This window comes from Stegastes partitus, unplaced genomic scaffold (assembly GCF_000690725.1).
Source record: "Stegastes partitus isolate 25-593 unplaced genomic scaffold, Stegastes_partitus-1.0.2 Scaffold10, whole genome shotgun sequence".
NCBI classification, from domain to species: Eukaryota; Metazoa; Chordata; class Actinopteri; family Pomacentridae; genus Stegastes; species Stegastes partitus.
In genome coordinates, this window is record NW_007577741.1 from 1,189,627 (window position 1) to 1,215,623 (window position 25,997).

General features: G+C 40.4%; 1 protein-coding gene across 1 annotated transcript; it reads left to right on the top strand.

Annotated features, from left to right (window-relative positions):
* The first annotated feature begins 140 nt into the window (after nucleotides 1-140).
* cfap20dc (CFAP20 domain containing) lies at nucleotides 141-25,997 on the top strand. Its single transcript, XM_008285809.1, has 16 exons — nucleotides 141-161; nucleotides 319-408; nucleotides 927-1,020; nucleotides 1,123-1,195; nucleotides 2,209-2,323; nucleotides 2,486-2,633; nucleotides 3,107-3,253; nucleotides 5,416-5,540; nucleotides 5,727-5,823; nucleotides 7,134-7,274; nucleotides 8,874-9,196; nucleotides 14,107-14,469; nucleotides 16,147-16,386; nucleotides 20,747-20,808; nucleotides 24,905-24,999; nucleotides 25,879-25,997. The coding sequence occupies exons 1-16, from the start codon at nucleotides 141-143 to the stop codon at nucleotides 25,995-25,997; spliced, it is 2,253 nt and encodes a 750-aa protein (XP_008284031.1).

Here is a 25,997-nt window from a genome sequence, read left to right on the forward strand (position 1 = left end):
ACACCTTTAGCTTTCTGTATTTTATTAGATAATTGTTGTTGAGTGTATCGCTTGAAACGCTGTAACCTAATTCACGTTATTAATATTTACACTTTAGTGGACAGACACTTTAAATTGTTGTTTTCTGCCGTTGACGTGAAATGTTCAGGAATAATTACCAGGTGAGTTCATGTTAACAAGACTAATTTGGGCTCTTTGTTCATTAATAGTGCTGCTCTTTGTGAATAACACGGCTTCTTTTGGCTGACACAAGCTTCAGCCAGATGTAACATTAACTAACAGTGAGGACTAATTCCGCTTTTTTCTTTTTTTTTGCAGGGCGGAGCTGTGGTGGAGATCTTCAGCGGACAGGGAAAAGACCCCGTAGCTAAATGGAAACTTTGCGGAGGGCCGTCAGCCATACATAAAGTGAGTTGCTAGTTCAACTTAGCTCACACAATCAAATTTAATTAGCCTACATGTCATCTAAGTCAAGCTAGCACCTACAGGCGCCCGGATGTAGCCCACAGCAACATGCAATCTAATGCAGTCCATCGCAACGCGTAACGACATCATTCAGTTTCTAGCGTCTGATTAATGCAGAGTCTGACCCCTCCAATGAAGCTTCGGAGCTGAGCGTCAAGCTGCAAAGCAAACACGTACAAGTGGGTCATATCAGCGCTGAGTTTTTTGAATGCCATTATTAAAACTGTGCGAGAGCTAAGCTGTATAAACTCAGCATCAGTTGTGTTTTGTGAGAGAGAGGTGACAAGAAACCTATTATTGCAGATGCCAGGCAACACTGACAACTATACACTGTATACAACTTGAGCTGTTTTTGAGTTTCCTATCTCTTAGAGCAGTTACACAACAGATACACAATGCTGGTTGTGTTCAGCAAGGACTTAAACTTAGCAAGGCCTCTTCTGAATTATTATCTCCCTTAGGAGTATAATAAAGAAGTCAAAGGATTTGTTTACTGTCTAGAGGGAAGCAGCCAGACAGTCAAGATGCAAATACCAGAGAATGGAAAAATGTCTCGTAAGTCACTGCCATACTTTTATACATATATTTGTAACTTTTATTTAGTTTTACTTATTTTCCTACATTAATAACACTTCACTCTTTGCCTTTTTTTCACAGTTGGGCTTCTCCAAAGATTTTTGGTGCTTCAAGTGAATATTCCTCAGTGCAGTGATTTTTCTGCCGAGCTTGTGTAAGTACAGCAGTCAAGGTTTTTTTTTTTCTCTTTTATATAATTTATAAATGGTATCTCACCGCGTTCAACATTTTGCAGCAGTGTGCACTGTTTTAGATATCAATAGCTCTTTGTGGCTGCTAAAATAGAGAGAGATATCTTTAAAAAAAAATAAAAATTTTTACAGACTAATTACTCCTAATATACAACTAAAAGATAATGCTTTTTGTAATGTGCATTATAAGACCGAATTGTCTGTAAAAAAAAAAATTAGTACAAGACAGCTTGTTTACATCTTGTATGAAAACCCCTGTAGCCACCTGCAAGATTATGTGCAGCATTTTAGCAATGCCTGTTATGTAACCGCCTAAATAGCCATTTATTGTTAAGACATTGTTAAACAATTTGCTGCAAAGAGGGCTTTTATCCTGTCAGCCACTGTAAATTCTGAGTAAGGCACCTTATTAAAATGTAGAATAATATGTGAATGTCAAGTGCCGGCCGTTCTTTTCCACATTTTGCAGGTTGTGGCTTTGATTGTATAATACAGTCCAGTGTGCGTATATTGATTTGCATTTACTCACTGACAGAGGAATGTCACTCTGGGGTTTCCTTACAACACAGTTTATGTCAGTCTCTATGCGGTGTCTCTGTGGAGTCTTTACTGTGCTTAAAAGTCTTTATGTGTGTATTAATGTCCTATCAATATAAGTCCTGGGAACTATATATTTAAAACATTAGGGAGATGTAGTTAAAATAACTCCTATCACGTTACTTATCGACTTTTTCAGTGGCATGCTACATTATTTTCAGAATCAGGGGAAACATTGCTGCCATTGTTCTTCCTGTTTCATTAGAGTGTGTCATCACAGCTGTTTTTTTTTACTGCACAGAATTAAAGTGAAAAACACCTTTCAGGAGCTTTCCTTAGAGACCAGTAAAGCCTGTGGTTGTCTCTGGTCACGACTTCTTATTGACACCACTTATGCTGGTGATAATTTATGTTCCATTGTGTCGTCTCTTATTCACAGGATCACTGATTCAGAGCACCTAAAAAGAAGGCTTCACATGTCGACAGTGCATAAAGAGTTATCTGCCACCCCTTTACATGCAAAGATACCTTTTGTGGGATTGAAACGGAATGTTGTGAGTATTTAATTCAGCCTTGGCATACTACTGTTGTATTTTCAAATGTGCTCTCAGCTATGTCCTTTTTTGTCTTTGTTCTTTATATTTGATTGTGGATGTTGAGCTGTGTGGCAGTAAGATTCTGTTAAGTACAAAATCGCATCTTGTCTGTTGTCTCAGTGGTCTACTTTATGCATCGACCTCGTATCATTGACCGGCGAGCTGTTCAAGGAATTTCTGAGGCTCGATGGCATCAGTTTGTTCGCCACCTGTAAAGTCAGGAGAATCTTCACTATGAAAACAGAGCCTACAGGAACATCAGATGATGGTAATGCAACTGTTTATTGGTTGCAAATAGTGGCATTTTATCATCTTACCCTAAAGCCCACTCCAAAGGTGTTTAATAAAGAGATACAATAACTAAGTCCTTTCCACTGAAGCGAGTCAGTGGTCTTCACTTTAAGCAGATTTGTTCTTGTGAGTTTATGTGAAATTGTGTGTATGTGAGTGGAGAGATAGAGAGACAAACAGTTGGCTGTTTTCTGTTATGGCTGGCTGCGAACTCAGTGGTAGATTTTGTTCAAGGCTGATATGGCTCAGCAGTGATAACAGCTGCACAAGCCTGGCTGCCCAGTGTGCACCTCCTCTACCTACTAATAAAGACAGCCCTGTCAGTGTACATTTTGCGGTTGATTAAAATGTTACTTCTGTGATGTGATGTTATGTCACGGTAATTTATTTTGGCTTAGTCTATGGTTGGGATTAATCTAAGATTTTCTTTTTTTTTTTTTTTAAATCCAGACATGTTTCTCGGTGGAGCTGGTCTCATGGACTTGATCCCTCGCAGTTGCCAGTACCCACCAGATGTGAAGCAAATCACTCAGGTGTTGAACATGGAGAGTTTGCGAAAGGCAGATATGAGGACTGGCCTTTTTAGCTCTGACTGCGGTAGGTAAGATAAAGCAGAACACAGAAATCTGAATTTATACACAAAAAAAGTGTAAAGTAAGACTAAGAATTACTGTATAAACTTATATTAACAGCCAAAGGTGGAACTCTATCCTTGTACTTTTGTGTGCTTTTCATATGGACCTGTTTTCCATGATTTGGACCGGGCATCTTCATTAGGTGACATTAGACAGTAGTCTTTCTAGTGACACTTTGCTGAATGCTTTTTAATGCTTCAGCATAGCACTGCCCCTATGCACAAAGCCAGGTTTGTAAAGAAAGTGAGTTTCTGAGTTTGGTATGTAAGAGCCTAATTCCCTTGCACAAAACTCGAGTTCAACCCCATCGATCACTTTTAGGATGAATTGGAGTGTAGAATGAAAGATAGGCTTTAAATCAGCATCGCTGCAAGACCTCACCAGTGCGCTTGTGTATGGAATATGAGCTGTATGCAGCCAGATTTAAAAATCTGTGGCCCTCCCAGAAGAGAGGGGGCTGATATATCAGCAAAGCAATCATGTTGACATGTTAAAGAATCACAGTTTAATGTAATGTCCACATGGTACACACACTTTACTCAGCTGCCTACATACTTTTGGTCATTTAGTGTATGTCGTCTTTCAAGCATCGTAGCAGTTTCACAGTGTTTTGTTCTGAAAGTAACTTATGACTGTGAGTCTATGCATTTAGAGTACAAGATATCAGCTGCAGTCAACCCAAGAAACAACTCATTTACATAGAAAGATAGAAAATGGTGCAGAAATGGTTGCATGTAGAGAAGCTGTTTTCTGCGAAGACACTGTGATGATAATCACTTTGTTTTCCTCATATGAATTTTCTGTGATCTTCATTTTTGTGTTCATTTGCACCTCACCTGTACTCAAGGAGCTGCAATTATCTCCTCATATAAAAAGACATGCACCAGTAATCCAGTTCTGCAGCCTTTGTGGCCTTTTTTATCAGTGCTTATTTATTTGTTCTGACAGCTGTCTAAGCTGTGTTGTGTCAGCCAGCAATGCCCATAGAAGAGGGCAGTAACCACACACGAGAAATATATTTTCATAATTAGCATCTGCATTATTAGCATAACATTCCTAATCATAATTAAAACGATTGCTATTAAAGTAGGCATCTAATCTAACTGTGACGGAGTTGCATGGTGAATGTTGTTGCTTCAGTGCCCAATCTGTCAGAAACTGTTAAAAGTAAGCTACGGCAGTTTTTATCATGCAGAAACAAACAAGCCCTGATTATTTCAGCCGCTCGCCAAAGACGCTGTGTTGTTCTCAAGGTCAATACATTTTCAAAGATCAAAATCTCTCCTCAAAATACTTTCAGCTTATCAGCGTACATCTTATTTTTTCCCCCGTATTGTTATGTCATTCTTTCCTGGCTTCTGCACACTGAAATTTGAGTAAATTTCAGTGTAGTCAATCCGCGCTATCACAGAAGTGTGACTTCCTCCTTTTTTCTCTCAGTACATCCAACTAAGCTCTGTCTGTATCACCTTGTCGATCATGTGTGTTTTGTGGAGTGGAGGTGTTTGCTCTCTGCTCTGATGAGGATCAGACAGAAAGTGTGTTTTGCTGTTAGCATCAGCAGAGGTGGTCCTGATGAGCCCTGGCACAGATACAGCAGGGTCAGGTCGTCGCCATATCACAGCTCCCACTGCAGCCCATTATTTTCACATGATGAAATGGAACAGATTGTTAGATTAAAGGAAAACATCCACTATCAGCTCAGCAATAGCGTCAAATGTGCTTTCAGTCATTAATTTTCTTTGTGTGTGAACTGTTCGCTTCAGCTTCAAGTATGTAAAACATTATTACTGGTTGTAGTTTATAGTCATTTGTGATTTGTTGTGTTTGCAGGGTAGTGTAACACACATTTCAAAAACATACTCCAGGATATAATCTATAAAGATGAGCATGTTTTGTTTTTTTAGATTTCTTTTAAAAAACAGATTTTCATGCACACAAAAAAGGAACTTTAAAAGGGCTTTGTGGACTAGAAAGAATGCAGATTCTTTCTGACCTTAGAAACACTGCTGTCTCCCCTCTACAGTGAACTGGTGTCATGTATTAGCTTTAGATTTAAGAGAATTTCTAAAGAAACAAATCCATAAGGATCAATGAGTAATGGGAATTTCTTTCTTTCTGCAGTTCCTGATCACTGTGCCACTGCCAGATCAACTAGTTATCGGAGAACCAGGCCCCAGGCTGTTTTACACACAGCCTCGGGCTCCAGAGCTTCAGGACCACCTCCCCAAACTGGAAGAAAAAGCAACGCAAGCGCAGACACAATGGAGAGCAGTGTGCTCTTTATTCACAATACGGTAATCTAAAGAATCCCATAAGAACATAAATCCCTCTGAATGATGTGTACAAGTCTGCCATAAGTTACAGGGAATATAGAACAGAATGTGTTATCTCTGAACTTGTGTATTTTTTTTCCCTTTGGTTGTGTTCCACAGGGATCCAGCAGAAATAACCCACAGGTTACTACGGATACTCTGAGCATTACCAACCTGAGTGAGAATTTATCGCATGGGGAACCTTCCCACATTCTTTATGAGGGTAAATTTTTTATAGAACACAGTCCAACTTCTTCTCGTCTGATTGCTTTCTACGCCTACACATGCCCTGCTCATCCTGCTATTTAGTATTTCTCCTCTCATTCTTCATTTGTTTTTTTGTCTTTGTACACCGGTTTAAGCTGAAATTATGCTTCGCTTGGCTGTATATATGCTGACATGCAGCATATAGTATTGCACAGACTCGGGGTGTTTGTCTGCTCAGATGCAGTGTCACGATGGAGAACCACGGGATAAAGAAAATGATTAAGAACTCATGAAACGGAAATCAATAAACCACTACATCCATGAAAGAAAGATTACTTTTTTGGCATTTTGCCTTGATTGGATAGTTGACAGTGAAGAAGTAGACAGGAAACAAATGGTGAGAGAGGGAGGTATGACATGCAACACACCCCCTGGCTGTAATCAAACCGGGGGTGCTGCAGTTCTACGGCGTGTGCTGCACCTATTCAGGCACTCCCAGCTGAGTTTTTTGCACAGAGCCTGAATACCACTTTTTATTTTATTTTTTCACCTTTACAGACAAAACAAAATAAAGAGTATTTATGTGTGAAGTTGTTTAACCTTGCTTTTGTTGAAATGCAGTAAAAATGTTCGAACTGATCTGGTGACAAAAGCAGCCATGTTATTTACAATGGTTAAACAGTACTGTGGAAAATGTGCTTTTACAGGTTCTTTACTGTATGCCACCATGCTGATATAATTACAATGCAGACTAAAATAAAAAGACTAACTGTAGTGGAGAATGAGCAGCTGGAAGACTTGCCAGTGAGTCTAGTTGGCTTTGACTCGTGAATATGACTTAGAATCTTCCTCGATGAAGATAATTCAGCTTCCCTCCCCGCCCCTGTAATGTGAATATCATGTGCTAGTGAATGCTTTCTTATTCTCCAGTTCATCTTGGCCTTCAGAGTGTACATGATTTATTCTGTCTTTTCTATTCTTCCAAGTCCTGTGCATCAGTCAAAGCGTTGCATATGAACCAACAAATAAGAGCCCTGTTTCTACAGAGTATGTTCTCTCATGCACCTAATAACAGGTTTTACGTGTGGTAATACACCGTCCTTTGAGCATGACTGAATGCAAAAACGGGATGATTAAAATTCCTTAATTCAGCTGAGCATAATGTAGCTGGATGTATTCTCTCTGCACTGAATGAATGTAAGAAGCTCAGTTACTCAAATGCCTTCATTAATAGGGATTTTCACGGTGCATAATCAGTTCACAGATAGGCTTCTGGCAAGCTTTAATAACATTGTTGTTGGACTGTTTTGCGTTATAAACCTTTTTTTTTTCTAACATTGAAACTATTGTATGTTGCAGCATCTGGCAGTTTACACCCCCACCACGACAAAAAAAGAGTGTTTGACAAGCAGGGATCTAAGAAGCTGCGGGTCCTCAGTGCAGGAAGAGAGGAGTCATCAGGTTAGTTATGCGTGTTTGGTGGTGGGTTATAGTATATGTATATGGTAAGGTGCATAATTCTGGTTAACAACCCCTCCAGGTGCTGTAAGTGGTAAGTACAGAAAGAGGAGTAAAAGCAGGCAGAAGGGCACCCCTCCATCGAGTGGGCAAGAGAGCAGGCAGCAGCCGCTGACCCTAACAGAACAACCGGAGCACCTAGCAGCAGGTGAGGGTCACATCAGCTGCAAATAGAAAGACTTCAGGACAGCAGGAAGACATTTACAATTTCAGACTCAGTGATGGTTGAAAAAGTGCAGCAAGACAGCGAGAGATAAGAACTTGAGACGAAAGAGAATAATATGCATGTTGGGTGATGTTGGCTTCTGCTTTGTGTGTTCTGATTTTAACAAGCAGCTCTTTTATACACGTGAAAAACACCTATTCCTGCTCTTAATTTATAAATTACATCACTTCAAAATATTGCATGAATTTTAATGAGCCCCATTCTATCCGGCACACACGCTTTTGTTCCCCCGTTTAAATTTTACATAACCCACGTCAAGGCCACTCGCAGAAACCCCCCCAGTCCAACACCTGAACTCGCACGCACACGCACCTACGCTCACATTGTTCTTCGCAAAATGAGCGCACGTGTTTTGAAAGCTCAATTATGGATGTTTCTCCACAGCAGTAAGCTCCTTTGCTGCAGCCCTGCCCACAGACGGAAAGTAGTTAGTTCATTAATGGTAATGTGGCACATTAAATAAAAGTCAGAGGGACATCTCCTGGGCCCAGGGTTTGCCACACAGTGGGCAATTAGAGAAAGTGATTATACTGTCGAGAGGTTCAAATGTGCTCACTCATTCAGATTTAGGTGCCTCTTTCTTTGATCTCTGGCTTATCTGGGAGTGTAAGGATTCAGTATTTCTTGCATGCACTAAAGGTTGATAAAGCTTTTACCTTCTTTGCTATATATCGACAAGCATCGTGTCAAATGTTTTGTTCATTGCTGTAAGGTTTTCTACTATTGTTCTGAAAAAAAAAAGTGGAAAACCGAATGACTTAAACAGAACCGAACCAATATTTGCCTGGAAAATAGGTGCCTACAGCTAAGGTGTCTGATTTTTAACAATGTTTGGACAAAGCTGTCGTTCTGTGAGTGATGACTTAGCAGTAAACATGCTTTCTTACTCCTGATTATGTTTATATTGTAACATTCTCATTAACTTATCAGCATAACAGGGCTATTAATGAAACGTACAAACACGTGAGTGCAGGATAAATTAATACTCACTTTTGGCAAACAATGGAATTAATTACAGCCTTGCATATTGTTATTAGGAATTTCTGTGTGCATATAATCAAACAAATTTGCGATGACGAGCCACATGATGAAGAAAAAAATTCAAAAGGATTTATTACTTCCTGTAATTAGACTGTCTAATTGTCCTCTCATGTTCTCTGAGCTTTTTCTGCAAGACTTACTTTGGAGTTTATACACATTTATACAAAATGCTTTATAACATTCGTGTGCACTTGTTTCAAAGAGAGAATTTCCTTCTGCTTAAAGTAAAACTCCATTACTTTCATCTTCTGGTCATTTTTTTTTTTTTTTTTAAGATGAAAGAAGCTGCAGTCCTGCCAAGGAAAGTTCAAGAGTCGCTTCCACCCCAGCAGAGTCCCGACTCTGCTCGATGCGGTCAGGTTTGTCTTCTGACCTGCAGGTCTGGAGCAGCTGGGAGAGTAATGAGGGGTCTGAGCCCCAGCTCACTCTGCAGGAGGAGGTGTTCACTTTCTCATCCCATCCTCACTCACCCAAACGGGGGCAAGGCCAGGGTGACCAGGACAAGATGGAGATGGGAGATGATTTGGTTCAGAACAAAAGTGGGAGGCGGTATGATGCCAAGCCTGAAGATGACTTTATTGGCAGCGAAAGTGATGAGGTATGTTTCCTCCAGGGGAGAGATACAAGCACACTGTACTTTGGATGCACACCCATTTGAAGCACTCTTATGTTGCTAGGACACTAATTACCATCTGTCTTGAATAGGAAAATGAGCTGCGTTATATCACATACACTCAGACAAAGAGCAGATTTAAAACTGTATTAGTTTTTGTTTTTTATTACAGCAGCCTAATTCATCAGCAAACAATTCACTGCATCGTAAAATCTTACAATATGCGCACGTTTTGATTGGGTTCAGTTTCATTTTATTACATTTCAGAGTACGCTGTATATATTGTACTGTGGAGCACGGTGTTTCATGTTGCACAGTTAATAGTGTGTAGTGTACTTTCGCTCCAAAGGTCAGTGGGGTTATGTATCATCAGTTAATTTATTAATAGCTCAGAGACGTGTAATAAAGAACAGTAGTTTTCTTTATGCTGAGCAGGGAAATTAAACCGTTGAGCTATGGTTATAAAGAACTGTCTTCAAAGAGATGCTAATTGCTTTTACTTATTTAAAACTTTATAATAAGTCTGATAATTCAGAGTTACGAACCTCATTGTGTTAGTGATTCGTTTGCCACAATGCATTTTTCTAGTGTTAAAGTAATGCATTCTAGCTTTCATGTCAGTGACAAAATCCATTCTTATACACACAGGTACTGACAGTTTCCTCTAAAACAGTCAATTTCAGAGTTTTTTCATGGTCCATTTCCAGATGTGCATGGTTGGAATTCGGGAACCAGAGTGAGCTCATTAGAAAAACAGAATAAAACAGTTGGTTTTTATGGTGACCTTTGTAAGCTGCAGGTATGACCTTTTTCTTCTGTGAAGCCCTATGCAGAGTTGACATTTTTTCTTTAGATTCTGCAATACCTGTTGGTTTGGAGAATGGTTTCGTGTCTGTGTTCACCTCCGTTCAATGTGCACAGCTCTTTCAATTTCTTAGTTTATTCTTATCACTATTATTATTATTATTGTTGTTGTTGTTGTTGTTATAGTTATAGCAGCACTCCCTGGGCCATCTTCCCAATGCAAAACAAACAACACACTCACAAGCACACTTATATACCCACATAGGTTGTTAGAGGCAAGCATCCTTCTCCCCATGCGATCAAATGATCACGTAGCCTTTTTTTTCTCCACTGATTTCAAATGCTGCTCTAATAAGGAACCCATCAGAACACTTCAAAAGAAACAAACACCACCGTAGGAATGTACTGCCTGAGCTCTGACTGGTACAATAACATATACCGGTAGATGTGCAGCATGTTTATTTCCAGCATTGTCTCTTTATTTGTCTGCCGTCTAAACCAGAACCTGCCTGGACAGTGGACTGTCTGATTGAAAAGCTAAGTGTAATATTTGTTTCAGCCTTTGTCATGTTTATTATTTGTTGGCTTTGACACGTGCTCTGTTACCTCTAATGCCGCCCTGTCCGTGGTGATACGGCTCACAGGCAGTTCTTTTCTCTCCACCTGAACGTGCTTTGTAGGGACTGTGTATTTGAGTTCTGGGAAATTAACTGATAGCAACTGTGTTAAACAGCTGAGGTTGAGAGTAAGTGCATGCACAAAAAAAAATAAATTACAACATTTCACAGTGAAATTACACTGCAGAGGAAGCAGAGAAACCAGTTGATATAATGCAGTGCACGCTATTCTAAAATCAGCAGCAGAGAGAAGGATATTTTCATGTTTTCTTAGTTCCACCTTCAGCTTTACTGTGTTTTCTGTTTTTCTGGTCATTTTGAAAGTGACTATTATTCTTCAGAGGAGGAAAAATGAGAGGGCCACACTTTGCTATATCCAAAGAAATCACAGTTTTTCTGAAAGGACACAATGGCTATTCCCTCGGGTATCCAAAAATATCATACACTGGATGGCCGCAACTCTTTCAGGTATAAAGTACACTGCAACCGGCTGGCCTGTGGTGAAATGTTTTCCTTTGATACGTTTTTTACGACGGCTGATGGAGCACAAAACACACTGAAGCCATACTGACCACATAGCCATGCCCATATGACAGCACATTCGTGACATTACCGAGCAGCACTATTGATTCGATAACCAACTGCGAATGAGACGCAAGAGAGTTTTGATGAAGAGATCTAAAGGGGAATTCATTTTTGTTATATGCAGTTTGTTTGTTGTAGCGTGGAAGCACTGGTCAGGAGATGTGCTTTTTCATTGTAATTTGTGCATTATTTATTTGCATTATTGCTTATTTATTCAACATAATGCAAAGATTTAAACTCCTAAAAAGACACCAAATCGCTTGTTCTATAGCACATTTATGAGTCATCATTAAACATTAGCAAACTGGGGTGGCTCACGTTAAACTATGTATGTGACTGACTACCTGCTGTTCTGTTTTGTGCAGGCATTGAGATGTTGGTGTGATAACATGCTGAGCTAGAAACCTGCTGTCAAACAGTTTTATAGAGAAAAAAATTCACATTTTTTACGTGTGTTCATACAAAGACCATTCTCAGCACATATATAATGGAATAGAAAGATCTGCACATAAGCCGCTTGGATCTCAGACTCCCAAGCTATAGGTATTCAGATAGCACTTATGATGAGTTACGATAAAAGTGCTAAAATTAACACAGGAGAGGATGATCTCATGTCACAACTTGGATGCTGTGAATTTCATGATTAGGCGCTGGGAGTGAAGGATGTGTATCCAAAGAGGTTTTTACCTTATGGTAGTACCTGATTAAATTCTCATTTATGGGAAATCAGAATTAACAATTCAAAATGAGTAAAAGGTGAGGCTCAGTAGCTCTGTGTAGCATATGTATGGAAAAAAACAGGAACTTGTTTTTGATGTCGAGGGTCGTCTTTCAGAAAACCTTGTGTGCATAACCAATAAAAAGGCTTCTACCTGACAAGAATGCAACTGCATTTGGAGCCTACCAGTCCCAAAAGCTCCATTAGTGGCCACATCTGTTCTCATACCAACTGACCTGTCTCATGCTAGCAAGAATATTAACTAAGAGATGCAATATGTACTGTAATATATTTCTTCGATAAGGACGGCAGTGTAGCTTAAATAGGTGCGTGGTATAAAGAGCGTTACAGGCTGTGGGAGGATTTTTTTGACCCAAGCCGTGCAGTGCTCGAAGCTTTAGCGTGCTTAGCTACCATGTGCTGCCACCCTGGCAATCGTCAGCCACCAGACTGTGGTTAGTTGCCATCTGACCCAGGTTACCCAGATTTAGATTTTGATTCATTTATGGCAGATTGCTCATTTCTCAACTTGGAGCAATATCGTCTTTCACGGCGTTGCATCAGGTTCACGCAATTCTTTTGAGCGAGCATTTTTTCTTAAACATAGAGAAATATTAAAGGCATAACAAAGCAATGAACTTTCATTGTATGAACTATTTTGAGATCTATTAGAAGCAACGGGCCAAGGTAACGTTTCGGAGGAATGGAGTTGTTTTAATGCAACAATAACTGAAACAATGGACCCTGCAGTACTTCGGTGAAGAGCATTGGTGCTGACAGCCACACCCATATCAGGCCTTTCAATAATACATGTATTTCATTGTTTATTCACCTGCGCTTATGAAAATGATAAAGCATGGAAGGAGAAGAGAAAACAAATAACATATGGAGACAGTGAGCTAAAAACCTCAAGGGGCTTATGATAACCTTTCACCCCAAAACAAAGCTCAGAGATTAAAGAAAACACCTCAAAAACAGGCAGCAGAAGGGAGAAATGGAGCGATAGAGAGGCTTGTTGTTCCAAGAAAAGCTTCAAGCAGTTTAATGCATGAGAAACAATATCTGGTGTTTTGAATTTCTCGGTTCTATTGAAAGCAGGATTTCTAGAAACAGAAATAAAATTCTAAACATCTATTTGTCAAGTAAAGATAATTAATATTGCAGTCAATAATTGGTCTTGACATTTTAAACCAGTGGTGCAGAATACCAACTATGATCCACTGAAGATCTCTGTTTTAGATACGGAGCGTCGGCTCCAGCAGTAGCTCTGAAGTTTGCAGCTTGCTTCTTCTTCATGGATGACGGCAGCTGTTGTCAGTTGGTTTCACAGCATTTGCAATAGATTCTATCTGCGACCCAGTTTCTCGCTGAAAGAAAAAGTGTCAATACATTCAGAGAAACTTTCCAGCACCTCTTCAGCATAATCACTAATGCTCTGTCCACACATGCTGCATGCACGGTATGTTCCCATACTATGCACACAGCACCGGTGCCTCGCCAGCCCAGATAGCTTACATCTACACTGACTACACGTCCTTACCTTGGTGTGGAATTCAAAGAATGGTCAACTGTTTCATGTGTGTCTTTGGTGACAAAAGTGCTTCTTGCTGTGGGAGTATTTTTTCTGAGAACTTTACATGGGCATTTTGATGCTTTTTTTTTCTCGTGCAGCGAAACTGGGTCACCACTGGAATCCATTTTTACTGTCGTGAATCCACATGCCATCCTCGCTAAAGGAGCAAGTTACAAACTTTTCAGAATGATGCATCTTTCTGGCTTACAATGGTTTGATATTCAATACTTGGGTTTTTTCCTTTCGATGTTGAGAAGAACCGGGTGCTGTTTGTGTGTATGCAGACAACACCGTTTAAACTAGGGAGGTAACTCGGAATTTGAAGGTGGGACAGATTAGCAGATATAAAGAGGAAGCCATTAGCCTTTTTAAATGTGAGGTTAATTTAAAGCTGAGCCACCGACACCTGGTCACCTCCAGTGACTGCCATTTTATTACTGTGTCCCATTATGCACACATCACTCCAAAGGGAAGAGCACTACAATGGATATCTCAAACATTAAAAATAGCCCTCCATATATTCTTAGGGCATGACTAATCATCACAAAAGGGGTGTTTAGTGTGATGTACAGACGCTGTGTTTTTGTTCTTCTTCCAGGATAAGAGCTACACCATGTTCCAGCGTCAAAACACTAGTATGTCCAACCCTGCTACCCCCAGAACTCCTGAACCGGCTTTGGGTGTTCAACATGAAGGCCATTCTGAATCCCCTAACATGGACCAAATATTCCCCGAAGAGCTTTGTCTACCTAACACCAGTATTCAGCCTTCATCCAGTGGCAAAGCTGAACCAGCTATAATGGTCCCTGCACGCTGCCTTTCACCTAACAGACACAAACACAAGAGCGGTCCGAGGGGATCAGAGGAAGTGAACCAGTTTCTGGATAAGAACAGCAGCGTATCGCTTTCTAGGAGACTCCTGCAGGAAGTCAAACTGGGCGAGTCCAAACGACACAAGGTAGTGCTTACAATTATAACAACCAGCAGTCCTCATCCAGCGTGCTATGGCTTTTTCTGTGACCAGGAGACAAGCGTATAAATGACTGTTATTTTGAAGTTCCTCCTCATAATTAACTCGTTGGATAGCTTGGCCACTGCACATAATTACCTCCAGCGTAAGAAGTCCGTGTTTGATGCTACCTTGTGTTGCCATTCTTAATCACACTTAATCACAAACTTGACCGCGAAAGAAATATCTCCTATTTGCAATTAAAAACCAAGTTTAGCAATTCTTTTTCCATTAATCCTTTTTTTAAAAAAAAAAAAAAATCATTTAAGATTTAGCATCATCATTAAATTCTGTTATTTTAATCAAAAGATTGTCCAAAATCAAACGGGGGGCTCAAAGTCCTGAACATCAAGGAGAATTAATATTGCATTTCTACAGAGCGTTTTAATTTCTGTAATCACATTGTTTAGGTTTCATGCCCTGTGAATTTACTTTATAGTCTGAACATGAATCCAAGCCACTTTCAATAATCCCTGCAGGCAATCGTTTTCACCAAAAAAAGCTTTGATGAATCCATTGTACATTTGTCCAGCACCAAACATCAGACAGACAAAGTCATCAAGTGGTGAGAAAAAAAAAAAAAGTTGGAACACCTACCAGGCTCGATCAAAGATGCAGACATGTTTGTCAGGAGTTGGGAGAGACACAGCAGAATAAAGAAGGGAGTAATTGTTTATATGTTTTTCTTCCTCCACAGCCGATCAATGCGGCTCGGTTTAATGAACATTAGTATGATTAAATTCCATTTGAAAGTGCTTCTTTACAGTGACTGTCAAAGTCCTCAGTAGATGGGCTTCACTCAATTCTGGTAATTTGCAGTTAAAATGATATTCATCTCGAGCTGGGATGTGTAGAATGGGTTTGGGAGGCCTCGTGGCAAATGTGCAGCTTATTAAAAACTGATGGTATTATGTCTAGCTGTCTCTCTTTGCCCATAGTAATGTGTGATCACTGCCGATTTGGACAGCTCCTGGGGACTGGTGAAAAGGTTGGTAGGATCAGACTGTGGTCTGTTACAAATCGAGGTAGGGCCCCTGCACCGTTTGAAAAGATCCAGGATCAGAAGATAGTCAACTGACGCGATCACGAGGCCTGAGGGAAGATCTGTCACTTGGCTTTTGCTTACTGCATTTACACAACTCACTGCTGAATGATATCCCAGCATCCTTCATCACTGCAGCTCCTGACTGCTGATTTGTGCCAACTCCAGCAGGCAGCATGCAGTGAAGGCTTTGACTGAAAGGTTGTCAGAGAAATATGACAAGGAGTTTGTTTCCCTTCCTGCAGCCCCGGTTTATCGACTGCCATTGATTCACCACCAGGGCAACATCAGGCTTGCACTTTGTCAGATGAATCACGTTACCATAGTAGTCTCTTAAATCAATAGATCCACTGTTAAAAGACATTTCCTTAGAGGGTCAAAACAATGGCGCATGTCCAGCACTGCCTTAAGCTCTGTCTGGAACTATAGCCCGTTGTTAAAATTTTCACTACTTTGTTGACTGCACAAAACACATTCTATCAACTTTGTGGATTTTTGTGTGTCTGACACTGACTAAGTGCAAAGTATTGTATGTTGGATTGCTTCCAAATAAGTCCTCTCTGTTTTTATGGGTGATAAATTTGAAGGAAGAAGAAGATGAGGCACTGAAGCCTGTTGAATCCAGTCATTATGACTTACACCTGCTTGGCAGTCTACGGATACGTGGGGATGATGATGAGGAGCTCCGAATGCTGGCAAGCCTAAAAAGAGAGCAGGAGGAAGATGAATGTAGAGCCTCGGGCCTCAGTGCATCTCAGATCCACCAGTGTAATGTCAGCATCAGCGTGAGCAGTGATGACACCTCTACATGGACCCGCATCTCCATGGTGAGTGCTAATCTGGTCTGCTACTATTGATCTTTTGTTGTTGACTCTCCACTAACAAACAGCACATGTGCAGCTCATCTACCACTCACAGCGCCGGTTTCCCCCCTTTTCCGTTTGCTGCTCGGAATATTTTTTTTCGACCCTGGTTGATCCTCGCTCCTGCTAATTTCCATTTCAAGCCCCAACTTATGCCACCATGAAGTGCTAATGCACCTCTTTCTCCAGTGTGTTTTCTGCATTACAAAAGGTTATGGAGATAGAAACACATTAATTGGCCTCTTCCTGCTTTTAAAAGTACACTGGCATAATATCCACAGTTCCCCCAGTGACTAAAAATTATTTAGGTCATTTGAAATTATCCCCAGAAGTCTTTTTAGAATTCAAAGATGGTGTGGTTTGCTCTTGGCTATTGAAGGTCATTTAGATCTATGGGCCATTAGCATAAGCACGTTGCACTGATGAAGAGAGAACGCTGGCCTGCCTGGCACTGCTGGGTCCACTGTAGGATCCCCGATGAGTACAATCATTACGGATGCTCGAGTTATAGGCCTGTTACCATTTCTGTACATGCAGGTATCCATTAGTGCACCGAGATTCAAAGAATAGTGGTATTACCACAGGGATTATCATCTTCCTTTTGAGGCCGCGGTGATGTGGCCACCAACAAACGCACGTATCTTTAGACCCCACATAGGGTACAGTTTTCTACAGGGACGAGACAAGATTTACATTTGACTTAATGAAGCCCCGAAGTGATATTTTTTGAATCGGCTGCAGTGTTTACAATTCTAAATATATACTGTATGGCAACAGCACCACCAACAGTATATTAAGAAAAGGCTTGCCAATAAAGAGAGAGGACAAGAGATGAAGAAAGACACAACAAATAAATCATATTTTTTGTCGAATACAGACGTCGCACCAAATGAAACTTAAAAGGACGTCGTGCATTTAAGATAGAAACGAGGCGATTAAGGGACCTGAGAAGAGAGCAGTCACTTCCTGGGGATTGGACTCCTTCGCTGGGAATGACAAGCCGTTTCTTGTCCTTGGATTCTGTCGTGCCAGTGGTCCCCGCTGCTGTCATTCACGTTATTGTTGCTGTTTTCTCTGCTGCCGCTGCAGCTGCATCTACTGTACCAACCCAGAAAGAAATTCACCCCTAGGCGGTTGTGTGCCTGCGTTACAAGGCTGAACACAAAAGAATCAACTTATAGATTGAATGGTTGTGTGAAATTAGATTTCCGACACTTTTGTATTTGGTCCTAGATGTGATACATATTCTCTCTGACTGAAGTAAGAACTGTCATGTCAGGATTCAGAGATTTAAAAAAAAAAAATGTGTCACTGAAAGCTACAGACGGGAGTCAGACAAAGAAAAAGAAAGAAAACGCGCTATCAGTAAAACTCCACCCACTGAAATTTTTTGCATTTTAGCCTTAGAAACAATTGTTGTCTTCCCTGACAGAGGAAAAAAAAACAGCTGTGTTTAACTGGATTAATGTCCGTTACAATGCAACGAATAGTTAGTTTTATACATAAACTATCAAATGTCATAATGGGATGAAAGGTTTATAAAATGTTTCAGCCATTTTATTTTTTTTACTTAATTATTTATTGATCAGTGTGAAGTCAAATCTCAATAGTCCATTAAAGAACAGAATAACAATTATCAGCTCTGTAAAATGATGTTGTCTAAAATGTTGTTTATAAGTTGCCATAAAGGAGCCGTAAATACCCCTGATGTGGTGTTGCGCCTTCGTTTGCGTTAGGAGAAACATAGGCAAAGAAAAATTAGATAACTGTACCATGAAACCCACTTTTTGGTACATCTCCTTCACTTTTCTTGTCCTCTCTAAGCAAGTTATATCCAGCAGTAGTTTTTGTCTTTATTTGAACTCTGGCATTGAACCAGATTTCTGCGAGGAGACAAAAAAAAAAAAAGAAGCCTGGTACGGTTTTACTTATTAACACGTACAATTTTGGAAGCAAGCTCCTTATATTTGGGCGTGGAAGGCTGAGTCCTAGATATTTCCTAAAATCAAGGGAGGATTATTAATATATGTGTTAGGACAGAAAATTATATTATGAGGAAGAGTAGGGAGAGGTCTCATATCCGCTAATGCAATGCAGCCTTTTAATTTTGCTGGGGCACATGCACAATGAGGGTAAACAATAGGAGTTGCACGCACAGAAGAAAAAGTAGGAAAACAGCCACTAGAGAGGAGCCGAACCACCTGTCATCTCCTCCGTACCGCCTGCATAAAACAGGTTGTATGGCTGAAAAAATTATGTGGTTTTGTTTTGCTGAACATATTTGCCGAACAGGTATGTGCAGCATAGCTTTACAACCTTCACAAGGGCTCTGCTGAATTTTAATGTTTCTCTATTCCAACAGATAGAGTCTTAGACAGTGTTGACCAGATAAAGCTCTTAAGGTGTTCTGATTGTTGTGTGCCGTTTGACCCCGGCATATAGCATACCAGACGTATGAAGAGGATATGTAGAAGGGATAGCAAAGGCTTAAGGGCCGAGGTGTTTGAGCGTCAACCAGGGAGCCAGTGCAAACAACAGAGATGTTGAAATAGGCTGGGGACCCAGTCTTAGCCTTACCTGATGTGTAGGTTTTTCTGAGATGCAATGCAGCGGGCAGTGTATGAGGCAAGTCATCACGTTGACCCCCCAAGCTATAGGCGCCAGGTGCTGAGGAATTAAACGACCAGACCACGTTTTTCAACTGGGTCAAGAGGTGGTGTTTATAAAAAAAAAAAAAAAAAAAAAAAAAAAAAAGACTTTCTGCAGCATATATACTTCCGATTATTCTAAGCAAGTCGTCTCTTTGAAACTGTACCTCATGCAGGTTTAAATGACCGTGTGAGCTACTGGGTTTACTGTCACAGAGGGAATACAGAAACGCTCGCCTGAATTTTCTCCATCACCCTACAGGTACCTCATCATCATCAGCGCATATTACCTGCAGAATTCCACAGGGGGCGATTTTAGGTCCTGTCTTATTTTAAGATGAGGATTACGGAAAGAAGGCATGGGAGCACACAGATAGCTAAAATTAACTCAAGGAATGCGAGGACTACAGCCTCAACATGACTGCTTCTTCATCAAAGTCATTTACTGTAATATCCTTTAACAGGCACTACACTTAAAAAGCCTCCTGAGGCCATAATATGGTCTTTAGCTTTGACAAGATGGAGATGGTAGTGCACTTGTGCTTCTTACGGCTGAAAATCACTATATATTTAAAAGGGAAACCGTTGCTGGCTTCTACCTCCAATTTCCACCTACACTAAAAGTCTCTTATACTCGCGGCAGACAATGAATGCAATTATTAGACTTTGAAAAGACTCCAGTTGCAAATATAACACAACCTAAATTGGTTTGTTTCCTCATGATTGTGTAGCACATCTACATTTTTGAACAGATTATAAAATTCTATGGTTTGTTCGCCCCCTTATTTTTCACCAGTGTTTTCTGTGTCTGGCTGCTTCCTCCATTTTTCCCTTGTGTGTTTGCTTCTTGTGGTTTGCCAGACGGACAGATTTTTTAGACTCGGCTTGTTAGTCAGTTACCTTGGCGCGCAACATAGAAATAGCCTTTTTGCCCTCTTGACCTGAGCGTGCAGCACAAGGATTTCCATGGGCTGTACATTTGTAGAGGCGAAGAATTAAGCTTAGATTGTGGTTGTGCAATGGCTTTTGTGAGAAACGTCTTTGTCTAACTTTGACTTCTTCCGGATGCGGTTCTTTATGTGTAAGTTCAGTGAGTTATATTGTTCTGGGCAGTCATTTGTCCACAAAAGGTAAACGGCATTTCTGTTCAAGTGGCAGAAGAAAAATAAGAAATGACTCAATTAATAAGTAGCATGACGGCATGGTTTATCTCTCTGGTTAGACTGCATTAATTTGTTCAAGGTACTCTAGAGAAATAAATAAAAATAAAAAGTATATGTCTATTCATGCAGTCTTAAGGATGCAACCTTGAGTTTAAAAAATTCTCCAAATGTCCTGAAACATATATTAGTCAAAAGATGTGCAATTTCTGTTGAGAGATATCGTCTTTTGACAAGCACTTGAACTTAATTAGTGGTCTTGCGGTGAGCAGCACAATGACTTTCGATGCCGACCCGCACTGAATGAAACAGATTATTCTGAACCTCAAAAATATTTTGAATCTCTGTGATTTGTAACTGTTCATCTTTTTTTCTTTTTGTGCCTTAATCGAGCACTGAGTGGTCTTTTAGACTCAGCGAACTTCATCTTCATAGGAATGCGAAATGGGAGCTAAATTTGAGTATTCAGCGACATTTTAACACAGCTTCTGACTTCTCTCTTCATTACTGCTCTAGCCAGCTAATCAGGGCCACCACTACCAGAAGGAAATGACTCCCCTCCTGCAATCAAATCCCAGGTAAGAAGCATGGTTCACCCACACACACACAGACGTGTTTCAAATCTGTAAATTTAAAATAAAACGCACTCGACAAGTAAGACGGTGTCGCCTGAGAGGATAAAGAAAAGTACGATCTTCTTTGTTTTGTGCATTTCTATGTATTGCACGTGGCTGTAAAGGCAGTTGTTTTCCCTCAAAATAACTGACGTGCTGCCTTTAAAAGCCTCTTTGGATTCGCGATACCATGAGTGAATAAATTGTCCCTAAAATTCTCGCTGATGAATTTCACCTGCACGTACACGAAGCTCCCCCTGAAATCCGTAGTCAGATGGTTACCAGTGACTGCAATATTTAGGCTAAATGTCAGCTGTCAAATAAATATACAGACTGAGGCTTATCTCGCTCACAGATGAGTACAAATTAATTGAGAGTGTGCCAGGTACTGTACATTCTGTCTCCCTTAACTGCTGTTGTCATTTTCACAATGGCAGATTATTTTTCACTTATTATCACGTCTGTCAGATTCATCGCTGGAAAAGTTATGTACGACGCCTTTCATTCACTGTATAATTAATGCCAGGCATCAGGTTCGGGGCGCTCCAAAATCATTATAAAAAAAGCCAGCATTAGGCTTTATGCACAGCGGGGAGCTTCAGTTGTTCATAATGCAAAACAGCCATAAGACATGTTCCACCTTGTTTTTTTCAACCTACAGGTTAAAACAAAACAAAGTTCTAACCTCAGAAAGAAAACAAAATGATGAATGGGCTTATGTTGCTGGAGGAGAAAGAATAATTCAAAAAAAAAAAAAAAGAGTGTTATATCCATTATCAACTTCAGGCGTATACAGCGCTAAACAGAATACATATTATGAAGCTCAGAAATCAGAAAGTGAAAGGAGAGAGAAAGTGGTCACGTTAAAAAGGAAAGTCTGCATCAGATGTCCTTTGACGTGTGTTGAACATCACCAGTCGGTCTTATATATCCGTGACTGACAGTGAACGGCTTCAATTATTTTCAGATATGTTAAATTGTATTAGTCAAGGTAAGACGAAATAAAATGGTGTTTTGTAACTCTCATTTAAGCCCGATCTATTATTTAGAAATGTTCCTGGGAGAGAATAAAGCTCGGGCTTGAGTGAAGGAGCTCTTGGAATGGGTTCAGTGCATAGATTTGGAGGACAAGGGAAGAGAAACTCTGAAATTAAGTTGAAACACCTTCAGTGTTCTAGTGTCTGTGTAGATTCTAAGTCGTCCGGTTCACGGTCATCCAAAGAGCTGCGGTTTGTAAAAAAAATAAAATAAAATAAACGGACATCTCTTTTTTTTTGTTCTTGAATAAAACTGATGGAGCTTCTTTGATGAAAGGCCTTCAAGAGCCAAAAACAGGAGTCTGTTTGCTTTTTGCTGGAGCTCCTAGGACTTCAACGCTATTATTAATTCTACAGTCTTAAAGATTCAAATCGATATTACAGCGTGCAGCGCGGTAAATTCCAACATTTATCACATGCTGGCTTTTAAGCGCCGCGTGTCCACCTAGATGTTCAACTGTGGCAGGAATGAATCCGCTTCTCCTCTTTGGAGGCTTCTGGAGACGTCATATTGTCCCACAGCTTGCTTTGCCTTGTCTCTGCACATTGCCATCTCTTTGTGGGTATACACAACCATGTGGTATGTTACAAAAGAAGACAAAGGGATTGCATCACAGTTCCGCTACTCATATTATGCAACCTCCTCCCCTCAAACACTTTGATTTATTGATGCAAAGCAAGGTAGCCTGGTGCGAACATGCGTGGAGTCCCGTGTACTCAAACGCTGTTGTTTGCGTTATTGTTTAGGACTGATTTAAAGATCTCATTTTAAATTTATTGCGTTTGATCAACAGTAAGTACAAGCAGGATAGATGTTGAGGGTGTGTTTTTTTTCTTCTTCTTCTCTGTGTTCTGGGAGGCTTGAAACATGTCTGTGGGCTGTTAAATATTTTGTGAAGTGATGCCGTTTGATTGAATGTCCACTGAAATGAATATTCCTATTGACAAGCACCTCAAACGCACTGCTCGACTTGTCTCACACGGCTCCACAGCAGCCACAGCTGTACTACTGAAATTAGACTTCGAAGCAAGCCTCGATTTACATATTGAATAGCAGCTGCACAGGATTTGTCGTTGTTTTCTTTCTTTTCTTTTAGGCATTGCATCCTGAGACACCCTTACAGTGAATTCTATCATAGTGTTTTTTTTTTTGAGCATCCTGGCACCACTGCAAGGCTTTCTTGCTGTCGAGAGCTACAGCTTCCGTGACAGCTAAAACGCTCCTGTTGCTGTGCTTAATGCTGCCAGTGCTTTTCTAGTATTTTTAACATGTTTCTTTGCTCGTGATGATTGTGTCTGCCTTTGGCTGGCATACCAAATATGAACCCGTAAATAAGACTTTTTTGTTGCAATGCTATTGTGTACAGTTGTTGTGAACTTTTTGTAAAGTTGCCAGCGTATCAGACAAACAGAGCCGCCTTGATGCCGTTTCATCGGGATATATTTGGAAAGCCTATTTTCAATGTACTTCACCGCTGTGCAGAAACAGTGCAGTTGTTCAAATTAAATCAAGCTAATTTATTCCCTTTTTCACAGGTCTATACTTGGGTTATAATGACTTGAAAATCTCAGAATTTAATCACTGTTGCCGAGTCCCACTTCACAATTTGAAGTCCAATTTACAGTTCAGTAGCAGAGGCCCTTGTCCTTGAAAATTGCTTCCATTAACTTTTGTACAATGTTCCTGCCTATCACGCAGTCAAAGGGTTGTTGGAGGGAGGTAAATGCCTTTGTTAGAAAGAAAAATCCCAGCTTCAATAGAGATAATGTATTTTATCACTTTAAAGGCATAAAGTTAGAAATGAAGGAAATTAATTCATGCTTAAATGCACAGAGAGATGAGATAAAAATGAATCTGCCTGTTTGTAAGTTTAATGTAATCATACCTCAATCAGCTCCGGCGTTAAAATCCCCTCTCTGAGACCGTGTAGGTTGGCGTTGAGTATGTATTTTAATGCAGCGCCTTTTCGCCGAGTATTAAGCACAGCCATTAAAATAAACATTTGCCTTTGACACACTTCGTCAGGCGACGTGATCTTGGAGTTTTTCTCAAAAACTATTATCAGAAGAGCACAGTGTTATTGATGTGTTCTGATATTTTCAGATAATGATTTTCCAACACCCATGCAGGGCCATTAATCAGGGAAAATGGTGGAACTGTAAACATATATAATTAGAATTTTATGAACCAAACAGGATAGCCAGTGAAAATGATTTCTCTGCTGAGCGAATAAGACCCAACGGTTTGTCAGAAGGGTGGATGTCAAGATGGAAAGAAGAGCAAAAATCCAAACCATGAACATTTTATCTAGTGAGTGCTCTGTTCTAGAAAGAGTGACATTATCAGTCGTTTTGATGGTGAGACAGACCGAGCAGAGGCGACCGTTTGAATCGCCGTCTGTCAGCTGAATACTCCACAGAAGAAGATTATATTGTAACTCCTCATTAAATATGCTACGATGTGATATGAGATGTTTTGTCCAGAGGCCAAAGATGTTAATGGATAATTGCACAACTGTTGTATAGCCACAGATGACTATGAAAGCTGTTTAACAAATGAATCTTGCATTGCTTCCAAGTAATAATTCATCTCATGATATTTCCTCTCTGGCTGTAATCTCCTACGCCCATACTAAAAAGCAGTGTTTTCATTCGCTGGGAAGTGATTGATGTATAGGTGTAGCCTGCGTACGCCACAGGCGGGGATGATAAACTCATTTGGGGGGGAAAAGAAGCCGTGCTGTCGCGGAAACAGGCAAGGTTAAGACCCTTCCTCTGTGCCAGAATGTGGACACTTGGAAGTCACAGCTGGAGTCGGAGTCTAATAAGTGATCCTTCAGGTAAAACTGAAAAGCCTGTGAGACTAAGTATGCAGGAGAAGTGGCTCAAGGACAATGGAGGCTTAGATGGGCCTCTGAAAGCACATGGTGATGGAATCTCATTGTTAAAATGCCATATAGTAGGATGGTGAGTGTAATGGCATGTGTTGTCATGACTGTCTGCTTTTATGGTCTTTTCCCTAGGGAGTGGATGGACGTGCTCAGCCCTCCTATTATGCCTCCCAGCCAGCAGAGAAGGTCAGGCAACACATGGAGCAATCGGGGAAGTCTAGTCGGAGGTACAGTAACCTTCATTTTACTCCCTTTGTCTCCAGAGTGCCTTTTATGTCCTTGGAGGTCGGGAAGACAGCAAATAATCCAGCGCTTTAGCATTAACACTAATTGCACAAATGCATACAACTAATGGGAACACTGAGTGGTGTCAGCGCCTACAAAAATGTTACATTTCCACCGAAGGCTGCGCACAGCAAGGTGGGAAAGCGAGTGGAACTGTATCTAATTAACGGTGGAAAAAAACCCATGAGAGTGGAGCTCTCTGTCCTCCACATAACGCCATAGGTCAGAGGAGACAGGCTCATTACAGGCCTGTACCCCCTAGACACATCGACAAGGTTAATTGATGAAACCTTTTCCAGTTTACAACATCATTTTTAAACCTCTTACACAATGTGTCTTATAATTAGTTTTCATTATTGTTGCCCAAGTTCTGATAAGATAAAATGTTCGTCCCGGAGCTTTCCATAACCTTTTTAGCGTTTAACTGCCTGTCAATTTAACAGCTAAATTGTCGTGCTTTAAAGTAGTGGGGATTACAGGGAATCTCTTTACAGCTTCATAATGTGGTACTGGGTCTGGGTGTCTTAGGTCTTGATTGATGAGGAAAAAAATGGCAGCGGCAGAAAACTTTTAAATCCACCTTAGTCTGAAGGTCACCCCACCAGCCGAGCTTCTCATTTTATTCCAGTAACAGCTGATGGAGTGGGCTCTAATTCATCTCCGGGCCTGGTTATGCCAGTTGTGCATGAAAAATATAAAATCTTGCAGTTCTATATTTTATCTGTGCAAACCTGATTGGAGTTACTAATGTACTGTTACTTTTGTACATTTTGATCAATTACTTCCAAGTGTGGCAGAGTGATTTGCTCGCTTTATTACAGAAGGGGATGAGTCGGTGAATGAAGACGAGGACGAGGACGAGTATTTGAATCTGCTCTATGATCCTTGCCTCAACTGCTATTTTGATCCAAAGACCGGCAAATACTATGAACTAGCTTGA

Bases quoted from the DNA above. Each gene is read 5' to 3' on its own strand.
- cfap20dc (XM_008285809.1), top strand. From the start codon at position 141: ATGTTCAGGAATAATTACCAG. The intron at 1,021-1,122 runs GTAAGTCACTGC...TTTTTTTCACAG, and splicing joins AGAGAATGGAAAAATGTCTC to TTGGGCTTCTCCAAAGATTT. The intron at 9,197-14,106 runs GTATGTTTCCTC...TTCTTCTTCCAG, and splicing joins TTGGCAGCGAAAGTGATGAG to GATAAGAGCTACACCATGTT.